Here is a 12566-nt window from a genome sequence, read left to right as displayed (position 1 = left end):
ATGTAAATTAAGACTTGGGTTCTATTTTCTGTCTCAACTTTAACTTGTAACAATTTTTTATAGCTTTTCAGAAGATATTTTAGAAAAGGAAAAAAAGAAAGGGTCAGGAATAATTGTCCTGAGGAAAATGCGCAAATATATTCGTTGTTTTGGGTGAAGTTCTTAAAATGTGGGTACTCTTCCAAGTTGACACAATGTACCTGAACATTCGAATTAATATTGGAGTACGGCAGGATGCACACGTATATATCTACAGATACAAGAGGAGGGACTAGAATAGCATAACCAACAGGAATCAGTCAACTGTTACTTAACAATCTGGCTCTAGTGGCCATCTTGCATCCCCAGGGGCGTGTGCACCTCATCGCGGCTGGTCCGCCCCAGACCCCCTGAGCGCCAACGCTCATCCCGACCCCGCGCCGTGTGCTCCATTTCTGCTCCGACAAAATGAAAGAAACTCTCCGGAAGCAGGAGAAAACGCCACACCCCAAGCGCGCGTGCGCAGTGGTGGGGAAGGACCGGCTCCCCGAAAAGGCAGGCGGTGGGTTCACAGCCGGGCTACCGCAGCTGATAGAAACCTCAGTTCTCCTTAAAGGAGCCAGGGGTACACAAGATCCCTGGCAGGGAAGAGGGGAGCATGTTCACAACCAAGGCGCCATGATCCGCTTCCACAGCGCTCAAGGGCAGGCATCCGGGCAGTGAACACTCGCCTGGTTCCAGACCAAGCTGCAGGCAGAAACGCTACCCAGGATCCAACGCGGTGCGGACGGTCTGACTAGTTCAAGACCACAGGCCGAAGCCAACTGCATTGAGGCAACTTGTGAGGTAGACAGACCTTGACGATGTTGCGGGGGTGGGCGGGGGGGGGGGGGGGGGGTCTATTTTACATTACGACTGCTTTTTATTTTTTTATTTTTTTTTAAATTTTTTTTTTTAACGTTTATTTATTTTTGAGACAGAGAGAGACAAAGCATGAATGGGGGAGGGTTAGAGAGAGGGAGATACAGAATCTGAAACAGGCTCCAGGCTCTGAGCCGTCAGCACAGAGCCCGACGCGGGGCTCGAACTCACGGACCGCGAGATCATGACCTGAGCCGAAGTCGACCGCTTAACCGACTGAGCCACCCAGGCGCCCCACGACTGCTTTTTAAAATGTTGTTCATGGGTCTGACAAAACCTAGATCTCTAATATTTTTAAGCCCCCAGCCCCTGGGACACCGCAGCTCTTTTCCATTTTTGCTTAGACACAATTCATTCTGTGCAGCTAATTAAGCTGAAGAAGACTGAGAATAAAGTTTGAAACAAGGTTAATAGAGTTCTTTGCTCAGTATATGGTTTCAGTTTTTATTTCATTGACACTGATTTGCACACAGAAAGCAAAGTTGTTTCTAGAGAACTAATCACGGCTTGTGGCTGGTAATCTTTGATGAAATTGGATTAAAGATTCTAAATGGCGGCATGATGTAAAAATAAAAACAAAAATCTGGTATTTTATCCTTTAATTATACCGGAATTAAAAAATAAATTAAAATTTTTTCTAAAATCTAGAAACTAACAAAAAATTTCAAAATTAAAAAATTAAAATCTGGCATTTTAGAGGAATGGATACACCCAACACATGCTAATGGTCTACAACTCATTACAAAAAGAATCCCTTGAATAAACAAAAGTACATTAAAATATGATGGCTTCTAAAATAACTTTTTCTAGGATAATGATTGTGTTTCTTATATTAGATGTAGGCATGCTTAGTGGGGTGGGTATTAAATAATTTACTTGTAGCATTTTAAAGATAAACTTAAAATTTCAGTGTAATAAGAAAAACACCTTTTTTTAGAATGGATATATTCATAAAGGACATATCAATGGGATCAACAAACGAACTGAGCTCCCATCTATGGCAGTTCATCTAACCCTGTGATTACCCAGTTTCCTTCTATTTCCACTACCGTTCTCAGGAAGCGGGACATTCATTCATTTTAATGTGACACTCATCAAAATAATCATTCGTTTGCTCGTTCGTTCTCTTCGCATTTAATGAGCAGCTTCTATACGCCTTGTACTTCTTGCTGGGGCTGAGGACAGAAAATGCATGAGCTAAATAAAAGCCTGTCCTGAAAGGTGGTTTTTGGCTGAATTGTGTCCCCTAAAATTCATGCACTGAAGCCCTAACCCCCAGTACTTCAGAATGTGACCGACTTGGAAATAAATAGAGGCCATTAGGGTGATCCCTAATCCAATATGACTAATGTCCTTATAAAAAGAGAGTAGGACACAGACATACACAGAGAAGATGGTGAAGACACAGGGAGAAGACAACCATCTACAAGCCAAGGAGAAAGGACTCAGAAAAAACCTACCATTGCCAACACCTCCAAACTCGACTTCTAGACTCCAGAATTGTGAAAACATCAATGTCTGTGGCTGAAACCACCCAGTCTGTGTCCTTTGCTACGCTGGCCCTTGGCAAACTAATACAAAGGCTCACACTCCATCAGGGGAGACTGACATCAAACTGTAATACCCGAGAAGAGCAGCTAAATTAGAGATAGGCACAAAGTGCAAAGCAACAGACCGTAGCATCAGTCGGCCGTCCCGGATGTTCTGGTTTTAGGCTCTTATTCCAGGTGAAAGGGTATGCTAACAAAGCCTCCTTACCATTTCGAAGACATTAACAGACTAACACGCGCTCCGCAGCCTTCCCATGTTATTTCACTTTATCCTCACATAAATCTTGCAGCCTTTTTGAGCGTCCCCATCGTATAGATGAAGTCAGTTTCGATAAGATAATTAACTCATCCAAGATCACCCAATTAACAACTCGAAGAGCCAAGTCCCTACAATTCAACATTGTACTTCCCTACGTCTGTCTGCCTCTCAAACAAAACTTGGAAGAGGTACTAAGGAGAGCAGACCACATCGCGGAAGCTTTAGCAGTGTGTTCTCTCTGTGCACTGCACAATTCTGCAGGTGTGCAATCATCTCTGAAAAGCATGCTAGACAGTGGGCGGTGGCGGTTCTAAGTGTGCAAAAAGACTAGCTTGAACAGCTCTGGAACAGTTTCTCAAAGTTACAGCAAAACCACAGTGACGCTTCTGATAATGCAGAGCACAAACTTAAAGATCAGGATCAACGGTAATGATTCCAACTTTCTCCCGTTTCCTTACTCATTGTACACCAGGTCCTTCAAGTTCCTTCGGTTCCATACTCACGACTTACTACACACAGGGATGCTTCTAAGAGGGCAGAAAGCATGCACGTGCACTTCTGTGTGGAGCCCTGACAGAGGCCAACAGGGAACTGTACAGGAGCCAGCGCAGGGCAGATCATTACTTTGGGACAGATGGGAGGGGAGATCAAACCAGAAGAGTAATAACGTATTTACCTGTCTCTTCGTCTATTTTGAAAACACCAACACCAGAACCATCTCTTATGGAATAGCGGATCTCCCCGTCTCTTCCTGTGTCCTCATCGTGAGCAGATATTGTCATTACTGAGGAACCAATAGGGACATCTTCTTTCACTACCCCCTTCTCCACAAAGCTGGAAAACACTGGTGGGTGTAAGTTCTCATTCACATCAATGACCTCAACTTCAACATAGCAAGTGGAAGACAGAGAAACCGGCTTCCCTTTGTCTTTGGCCCTCACGGTGAGATTGTACACTTGCTTCTTCTCAAAGTCCAAATGCTGGACAATTCTGACCGCTCCGCTGAGTTTATCCACATCAAAGTGTCCTTCTCCGTGGTCCAGCAGACTGTATCTCACTTGGCTAGACTGACCTAAATCGGGATCATAGGCCTCCAACCACATGATTATGGTTCCTTCTGGAAGGTCTTCTCGAACTTTCACACGGTAATTAGGTGGAATGAACCTAGGTGGGTTGTCATTAACATCCTCTAATGATACTTTCAAAAGAACAGTGGAAAGCAACTGGGGTTCTTCTCTGGCTTGATCCCTGGCTTCAATCTTTAAGTAATGCACAGGCTGTACTTCGCGATCCAAAGGGGACACAATTTTAACAACTCCAGTCACGCTGTCAATGGAGAATTTATCTGTGTCTGTGAGAATAGAGTAGGTCACATGTCCATTCGGCCCTAAATCTTTATCTGTGGCTTCAACCTGGATGATTTCACTATCTATCTCTTTGTCTTCGCTCACTTCCACAAAGTAGCTCTCCTGTAAAAACTCCGGGGGATTATCATTGGCATCCAGAACCCTGATGTCTACAAGACGCCAAGCGGCCTTCTGTGGTATACCAAGGTCAGATGCTGTAATGTTCAGGGTGTACTTGTCTGTCGTTTCACGGTCAAGCGGAGATAAAATCTTCAGCATTCCAGTTTCCAAGTCAATTACAAAGCAACTGTCCTCGTTTCCTCCAGAAATGGCATAGACCAGTTTTCCATTGAAGCCAGTGTCCAGGTCAGTAGCATTCATGAAAACTACGCTGGCACCCACTGGATGGTTTTCCTTTACCTCAACACCAGTGGGGAGAGTACTTCCGAACTGTGGCGCGTGCGCATTGACAGAGTGGGAATCAAAGAAAACGTCCTCGACCTCTCCCTGACTGTGTAACTTATTTGCCTGCAGGAGTTTCTCCGCCAGCATTTTGGCGACGCCCGTCTCTTCGCACTGCAAGTGTACTGGCTTGCGACTAGCAGCCACAGTCATGTTGATGTATAACGGTGTGGCAAAATTCTCTCCATCTGTGGCCGTGATTCTCAGGCTGTGAAATGACACCTTGGTCCCTAAGCCATCCAGTAGCGACTGCTTTAGGGACAACACCCCAGAGCTGGGGTTTAGGCTGAACAAATCTAGTTCGTTTCCAGCTTCAATCTGGTATCGGACCAACTGAAGTTCGTCAGCATCAATCGCAGAAACAGTAGTTATTTGCTCCCCCACACCTAGATCCCTGGGGATAGTTCCTTCACAATTGATTTTCTCAAACAAGGGTGTGTTGTCATTCAAGTTATTGAGGGTCACCGTGGCGAGGACTTCAACTTCCCGGCGGTATGGCAAGCCCCAGTCTGACGCTCGAATCCTCAGAGTATAAACCCGAGGCATCAGCTCATAGTCCAGGTTTTCTGAAGTACTCACGGCACCAGTGAAATGGTTAATGACGAAGGGCACGTGGTTTAAATTGGCAATACTGTAAGTCACATAGCCGTTCTCCCCCTCATCGGGGTCCACAGCACTCACGCTCAGGACCGTCGTACCAACGGGCACGTTCTCATCGAAAGATGCTTTGTAAGCAGTCTGGGTAAACTCGGGGGGATTGCTGTTTGCACCTAAGACTTTAACCAACACTCTGGTCGAGGCTCTCCTGTCACTTGTTGTTACTTCAAGCTCAAAATGGGATGCCTGCTGTCTTTTAACTGGCTCCAAAATGGAAATGAGACCAGTGTTGGGATTTAAACTGAATTTAGCTTTCCCAGGGGTACTTCTGAAAACATACCTCAAATGAGAATAACTAGGCGTGGCTTTCACCATGACCACAGGGGTATTGGAAGGAGCAAACTCACCGATTTCTGCTCTATAAACATCCTTTTCAAACTTGACTGGCCCAGCTTTGAACTGCGGAGAAGTCACATGAATTACTTTCACAGAAGAGAACTGGGGAGGGGTTCCTTTATCTTTAGCCTGTAGTGTCAGATTGTAGCCGAAAGGATGACTGTCCCAATCAATGCCACCAACTGCCTTGACTTTATATTCTTTACTCCCTGGAGAGGACCTCACTGTTCTAAACTCTTGAAGGAGGTCACCTGCCACAATGCTTAAAGAAGCTATTTCCCCACTGGGCCCCTGATCACAGTCGTCCACCGTTACGATTGCATATGTTGGGTCCTTGTCCAGTTCTGATGGAGACAGCGTCACCGCCGTGATCACAGGAGCACATCCGTTGGCCTGTTCCACGTGAACCGTCAGCTTAGCCATGCTGCTGATACCGCTGCTACCATACAATTTCATCCCACGGTCCACAGCAAGAATCTCCATCTCATAGAGCTTGGTCTCTGCGTAATCGAGCCTACCAGTTAGAACTATGGCACCGCTGGTCGGGTGAATAGCGAACACATCTGTTCGATCTTTGAAACTGTAGTAAAACTCTCCGTTGGTTCCTATGTCTGCATCTGTGGCGCTGACTCTGGCAATACTGGTCCTTATGGCTGTGTTTTCAGGTAACGAAACACTGTACGAGGTGGGGGAGAACAGCGGTCTCAAGTCATTTGTATCCAGCACTTGCACCCTGACCTTGGCTCGGGCTTCAGCATTAGTATTTTTTTCAACTGCTTTGACTATCAATGTGTAATGGTCTTTTACTTCCCTATTAAGAATAGCTGTATTTCCTCCTTTGGTCCTTATTCTTAAGAAGCAAAAGTCTCCAAGGACATACTCTTCAGCTTTGAAAAGGTTTTCGTTGTCCCCGGAGATAATTCTGTACCTTAACTCCCACAGTGGATTTGTAAGGTAAATACCCATCTTTACAGGATGGCCCACGTAGGTTTTAGCTGCAGAGTTTTCGTGCACAGTGACATTGTACTGGAAATGCGTAAACTGGAGAGGACCCTGCTCAGGGGTTTGGCTTCCGTCACCGTCTCCAAAACGCTGGAGGAGCAGGAGCAGGAGCAGGAGCAAGGCCACAGGTCTCCCCATCGCTTAACCCTCAGGAATCTAAAACACAGGAAAGAAAGAAGAATCGTGACCTCGAAGAAATAAACAAGGCGGCGTAAACTTGTTTCGGGAGTTTTAGACTTTGCATTTTAATGAAGTATTGTACATATATGTGAAATACAAATATGTGCCATAGTTTTTAGATTTTTTTCCGTTGTCCAAGTATCAATACCTCTAACATGTCTAGAATTACTAAGGAACAATCTTTTTCTTGTACTTTGAGGACTCAAGAATCGTAAGGAGCTTCAGATCAGACTCCCGCCAGCTACATGTAACACCAAAGTTGAATTGTTCTACTTGATTCTTCAAGGCAAATGGAACCAACTGTGACAAAGGGAGATAACGAACATTGTCTAGGTTTATTTATATACAACAGATGAAATGCCCAAAAGCTCACAAATTTCATGCTGCCACAGTATCCCAAGCACAGGAAGCTTTGAAGAACTGATTCAGACAAGACCCAACCTGAAAGGTGGTTTCATAGGACCTCCCCTAATGACATTCTATAACCTCATCTCAAAAGTGATCCAGAAATTATTTCTTTCTAGGAATAATTTAGTTGACTCCCTCCAAAACATAAGGGTTTACTGTCTCATTTAGCATTATGTAACTATTTAAAGGTATTAAAATACTTATAAAATCATTATATCATTTTGATACTGAGGTCACTTCTAAACCAACAGGAGTCAAAGAGTCCATTTACAAATGGGAAACCAGCAGCCTGATGTCAAACAGCAAAGCGAATCTTACCAACCACATCAATGTTTTATCACCACTGCAGTCAACAACCAGTGTTCACAACCAAACACAAGACACACACACACACACACACACACACACACACACACACACACAGCTAGAGCATCCAGGCTGACACACAGAGAGGGCCCCATGAACGCAGCAAGGTGGTCGGCCCCGCGGAGAAGGTCAGAGGGGAAACGGGAAGGCAAGGGGGCATTTGAGAAAGGGTTCCCTTTAGCACGCGGAAGGTAGGCAGTCCTCCGGGCTGGCCTTCCGGAGGAGCAAGACAATTATTTTCAAACCCACCGTTCCGCTGAATGCCAACAAATTCACCTTGCAGATCAACGCAGCCTCACAAAACACCCCAGCACTCTCCACAGAGGACAGCACTGCACCCTCAAACAAGTGCTCCCAGAACGGGAGCCCCACCCAAAGGTGAAAGCAGCAGCAGACTGGAGGGCTGGTTGAAGGGCCGGCGGGAATTCGCGAGGCAGCATTCACAGTATCTTCACCGCACGCCGTCAGTCATTTCATTAGGGAAAAAAGAAAAGCCCTCCTTCACACAAGGCTTAACGGATGCTCAATCACATTCCAGGCGGGCCCCCTGACATGTGCCTTCGCTCTCATGCCATCTCCTCAGCGATAAAGTCAGGAGACCATACAGACATCCAGCCTCCCGGAGAACGATGATCACTTCAAAATAAGAAAACAGTTTCCTCACAAAACAATCTCTTCATGTGGTCAACAGTTCTAATATTCAGAGAAATCTGAATGACATAATGATGCGGGAACGTTCTCTAAACCAGGGAAAACTTCAGTTCAACCTACAGGTATGGGGAGCCTAGTTCAGGACAGACTGTGGAGGGTACGTGAACCAAAGACTATTTCCAGATCCCGAGGCGTTTACGAACTAAGAGCAATATAGAGAGAGAGAAAATGCTTTCAGTAACACTTAAAAAGCTCATGTGAAAGAAGCAAGCACAGTGCTTCATCCCAGAAGACTTGTTACTGCTATCCACTTTACAACAAAGTATTATGCCGGGATTCTATTGTAAACAATTAAAATATTATTGCTTAATTCTACACATAAAGTATTATGCAGCCACTAAAAAGAATAAGCCGCCACTCTGAATGTTGGTACATAGAGACGTCCAGATATGTTAAATGGAAAAATTAAACTGATCCCATGTATGTGTGTTAAAAAAAGGCGGGGGCGGGGGGGGGGGGGGGGATGAATTGTGTGCACAGTATATGAATATGCTGAAAAATGGACAGAAACATTCTGGATCAAAAAAAAAAAAGTCAACTGTCAACAGTGGTAATTTGTGGAGAACAGGCAGCTAGGTGAATGTTCATGCTTTATTTCCACGACTCTAGCTGAATATTTTAGCACAGGTGCAGGCCATCTGTTCCACTCACTCACCCCCTTCATCAGTTATTTGACTTCATTCAACGAATATTTAATGCTATGTGCTAGGAATCGTTCTAGATGCTGGGGATACAAAAGTGAGCCAAAGCAGCAACAAATCCTCATGGAAGACATATTTCCTGGTGAGAAACAAGCAAAGAGTGTATCCCATGCTGATGATGAGGCACTAAAAAGACAAATAAAGAAGGGCAGGAGACTGGTCGGGAACCTGAAGGGAAAGACAGAACTAAATTCAAAAGGCCCAAGGGGCACCCGGGCGGCTCAGTGGGTTAAGCGTCCGACTCTTGATTTCCGCTCAGGTCATGATCTGAAGGTTCGTGGGTTCCAGCCCCACATTGGGGTCTCTGCTGTGAGCATAGAGCCTGCTTTGGATCCTCCTTCTTGTTCTCTCTCTGCCTCTCCCCCCTACTTTCTCTAAAATAAATACACACATACATAATACATAAATAAGATTCAAAAGGCCCAGAGTGCATCTTAGGATGTTCGGGGTTATCCTGCTCTCCACCCACTCAAAGCCTGTTGTATCTCCTCCAACTCACTCCACACTCTCCCACCAAAAAAACAAACAAACAAAAAGTTTCCAGACTTTGCCAGTGTTCCCTGGGGCTCAAAATCACGTCCAGTAGAGAGGCATTAGTCACAAAAACAGAGACCACTGTGGCTGGGGCACAGATGAGGGGAGAGCAGTAAGGGAGTTTTTTTTTATATAAATTTTAACCTTTAGAATCATTTTAGATTTTAGAAAAGTTATGAAGACGGTCTCTCCTGTTGGTAACCTTTCCCATTATTATGGTGCACTTGTCACAACTAACAAACTAGAGAGGAACAGGACCTAGGGAATTAGATGAGTTGTTTTGGAAAGTTAAGGTGAAAATGCCCACTGTTACCCAAGTAATGATTCTGAGGGGGCAGGCTGACGTGTGGGAGAGGTCCAGCCTGGAGACACAAATTTGAGAGTTGCCTGAATATACAGAGCATGCTATTTCAACCACAAAACTGACTGAGATCATCCAGGGAGAGAGCACAGGTAGAGAGGAAAAGAAAACCAAGCACAGAGCCCTGATGACCCACGCCCCCAAAATGTGGAGGACAGAAGAGGAGAACGTGAGACGGGACAGCAGTCAGTCACTGACGCAGAAGCAAGAAACAGTGGTGTTATAAAACCAGGATGGGTCCGTCAATCTTCCTGAACATCTGAAGCCTCACATTAGAACTTGGCAATGACGCATACACACTGGCTGCTACCGCGCAGCGGCACACACTGCCGGCCGGCCCCGGACACGCCCCCGCCCCCCAACCCGGCACAAGGAAAAGGCCAACACGTCACATTACTGCAACGGTTCCCTCCCCACCGCATCTCGGCCGCCACCCTGCTCTCACAGCTGCATTCCCCACGCCTGCTCACCTTCCTGAACCCACGCCGCCAGCGGATCTTCTCAGGGACAGCTCAAAGCCGGACTACCCCTGCTGGACCACCCTCAACAGAAACCGTTCAAAACCCGGAATTTACTCTGCACACCTGGCTAACAGAATGCCACTGTGATTAGGATCAATGAGTAAGGGCAACTTTTTACATCAGACAACAAAAAAAATCCATGGGGCGCCTGGGTGGCTCAGTCGGTTAAGCATCCAACTCGATTTTGGCTTTGGTCATGATCTCACAGGTCGTGAGATCGAGTCCCACGCCAGGCTCTGCACCGACGGCATGGAACCTGCTTGAGATTCTCCCTCCCTGTCTCTCTCTGCCCCTCCCCCCCGCCTCACTCTTGCTCTCTCTCTCTCCTGTTCTCTCAAATATTTAAAAAAAAGAAAGAAAACAATTCACTTTTTAGGAGGTATTAACCTTTAGTAAAGGAACCTAGGACCGTGGACTCAGGTTCTGCTACAAATGCGTGATCAAAAAAGTGGTGGCTGTTCCCCTGTGCAAAACAAACAGCAAAGCTGAGGAAGGAAAAAAAAAGATACTAATACCATTTCTACTGAAAAGTACATTACCTAGAGTTCATGCTTATGAAAATTAAACTCCAGAAACGATTTTAGCCAGAGGCTACACTTTGATATTTAGAATGTGATCATACTACTACTTCAACTCATTGTAGTTTAGGCTTTCTTCTATGCATTTTGCAAAGTGAAAACCAAGAATGTTTACTTAGTGCAGCCTGTAGAGGAAAGGGCCTCAGGTCCGAAGCTAAAATATCTTTAGTATAGATTTCTGGAAATCCATAAATAAGAGAGAAAAATAATTTTTCTAGTAGAAATCAGATATTAACGTGCTCATATTTCTTCATTAGGGAGACCTTCACATAGAGTGTTCTAAGTCAATTACCGTAACTGCCCCTTCATCACAAAACTGAACACAGGCCAGTGCTAAGAACAAAACTGCATAAATTCAAATATTTAGATCTAAAGCTGAAGATTCAGAAATGTTGCATATGCTTCCATGATAGGACTAAGTGGGACACAGCATTACACATGCATAAAATCCCCTAAATGTTGTACATCTATTACTTAGAGGTCCCAAATCTTAACATGCCTTCAGCCCGCCATGCAACAGGCAAAAAGTAAACAGCATCAATGCCACCTGTGATGATAAACACACACAAAAATATTCACCTGAAGAACTCTGTGTTCTCCCTCGGCGTGCCCTCCCACATTCTCCCATTTTGTATCAGCAGCAGTGAGAGCACTCACTAGAGTTGAACTTATTACTGAAATTCGGAGCTTAATGTTCAGTTTGATAGTGTCACATTTTTAAAGTATTTTGAAGATGTTTCAACTGCAGGGAAGATAACCACAGTTTCAAAGAAAAAATATCACCAAAAAGCCAGTATGAAATGTAAATGACTCCTGTTTTTTAAAAATAGTGTATATTAAATGTTTAATGGTCTCTAAAATCAATAGGGAGGGAGGGGGAGGGGGAGGGGAGAGGGGGAGGGAGGGGGGGAGTGAGGGAGGGAGAGAGGGAGGGAGAGAGGGAGGGAGAGGAGGGAGGAGAGAGAGGAGGAGGAGGGAGGGGAGAGAGGGAGGGAGAGAGGGAGGGAGAGAGGGAGGGAGAGAGGGAGGGAGAGAGGGAGAGAGAGAGGAGAGAGAGGAGGGAGGGAGGGAGGGAGAGAGGGAGGGAGGGAGGGAGGGAGAGAGGGAGGGAGGGAGGGAGAGAGAGAGGGAGGGAGGGAGGGAGGGAGGGAGAGAGAGAGGGAGGGAGAGAGAGAGGGAGGGAGAGGGAGGGGGAGGGGGAGGGAGGGGGAGGGGGAGAGAGAGGGAGGGAGGGAGAGAGAGGGAGGGAGGGAGAGAGAGGGAGGGAGGGAGAGAGAGGGGAGAGAGAGAGAGAGAGGGAGGGAGAGAGAGAGAGAGGAGGGAGAGAGAGAGAGAGAGAGGGAGGGAGAGAGAGAGAGGGAGGGAGAGAGAGAGAGGGAGGGAGAGAGAGAGAGGGAGGGAGAGAGAGAGAGGGAGGGAGGGAGAGGGAGGGAGGGAGGGAGAGAGGGAGGGAGGGGAGAGAGGGAGGGAGGGAGAGAGAGAGGGAGGGAGGGAGGAGAGAGAGAGAGGGAGGGAGAGAGAGGGAGGGAGGGAGAGAGAGAGAGGGAGGGAGAGAGAGAGAGGGAGGGAGAGAGAGGAGAGGGAGAGAGAGAGAGAGGGAGGGAGAGAGAGAGAGGGAGGGGAGCAGTGTGAGAGGGTGGGTGAGTGAGTGAGGGATGGGTATGAGAGAGAGAGGGAGGGAAGGAGAGAGGAGG

The 12566-nt window shown here is 46.2% G+C and overlaps 1 protein-coding gene across 6 annotated transcripts in view; it reads right to left on the bottom strand.

The window, feature by feature from the left end:
- The window catches only part of FAT1 (FAT atypical cadherin 1), a 134500-nt gene that overhangs the window by 112168 nt on the left and 9766 nt on the right, over nucleotides 1-12566 (bottom strand). For all 6 annotated transcript variants that reach the window (XR_013555010.2, XM_078445351.2, XM_078445349.2 and 3 more), the window contains one exon: nucleotides 3386-6668. Coding sequence is in view for 5 of the 6 variants with exons in the window: in XM_078445351.2 (XP_078301477.2) it covers nucleotides 3386-6650 (3265 nt within the window). In the remaining variant the exon portion in view is untranslated. The remainder of the gene's footprint in view (nucleotides 1-3385; nucleotides 6669-12566) is intronic.

The sequence above is a fragment of the Panthera onca genome, chromosome B1 (genome assembly GCF_046562875.1).
Source record: "Panthera onca isolate mPanOnc1 chromosome B1, mPanOnc1 haplotype 2, whole genome shotgun sequence".
Taxonomy (NCBI): Eukaryota; Metazoa; Chordata; class Mammalia; order Carnivora; family Felidae; genus Panthera; species Panthera onca.
Note: the sequence above shows the minus strand (reverse complement) of the source record. Positions and strands in the feature narration are given on the sequence as shown.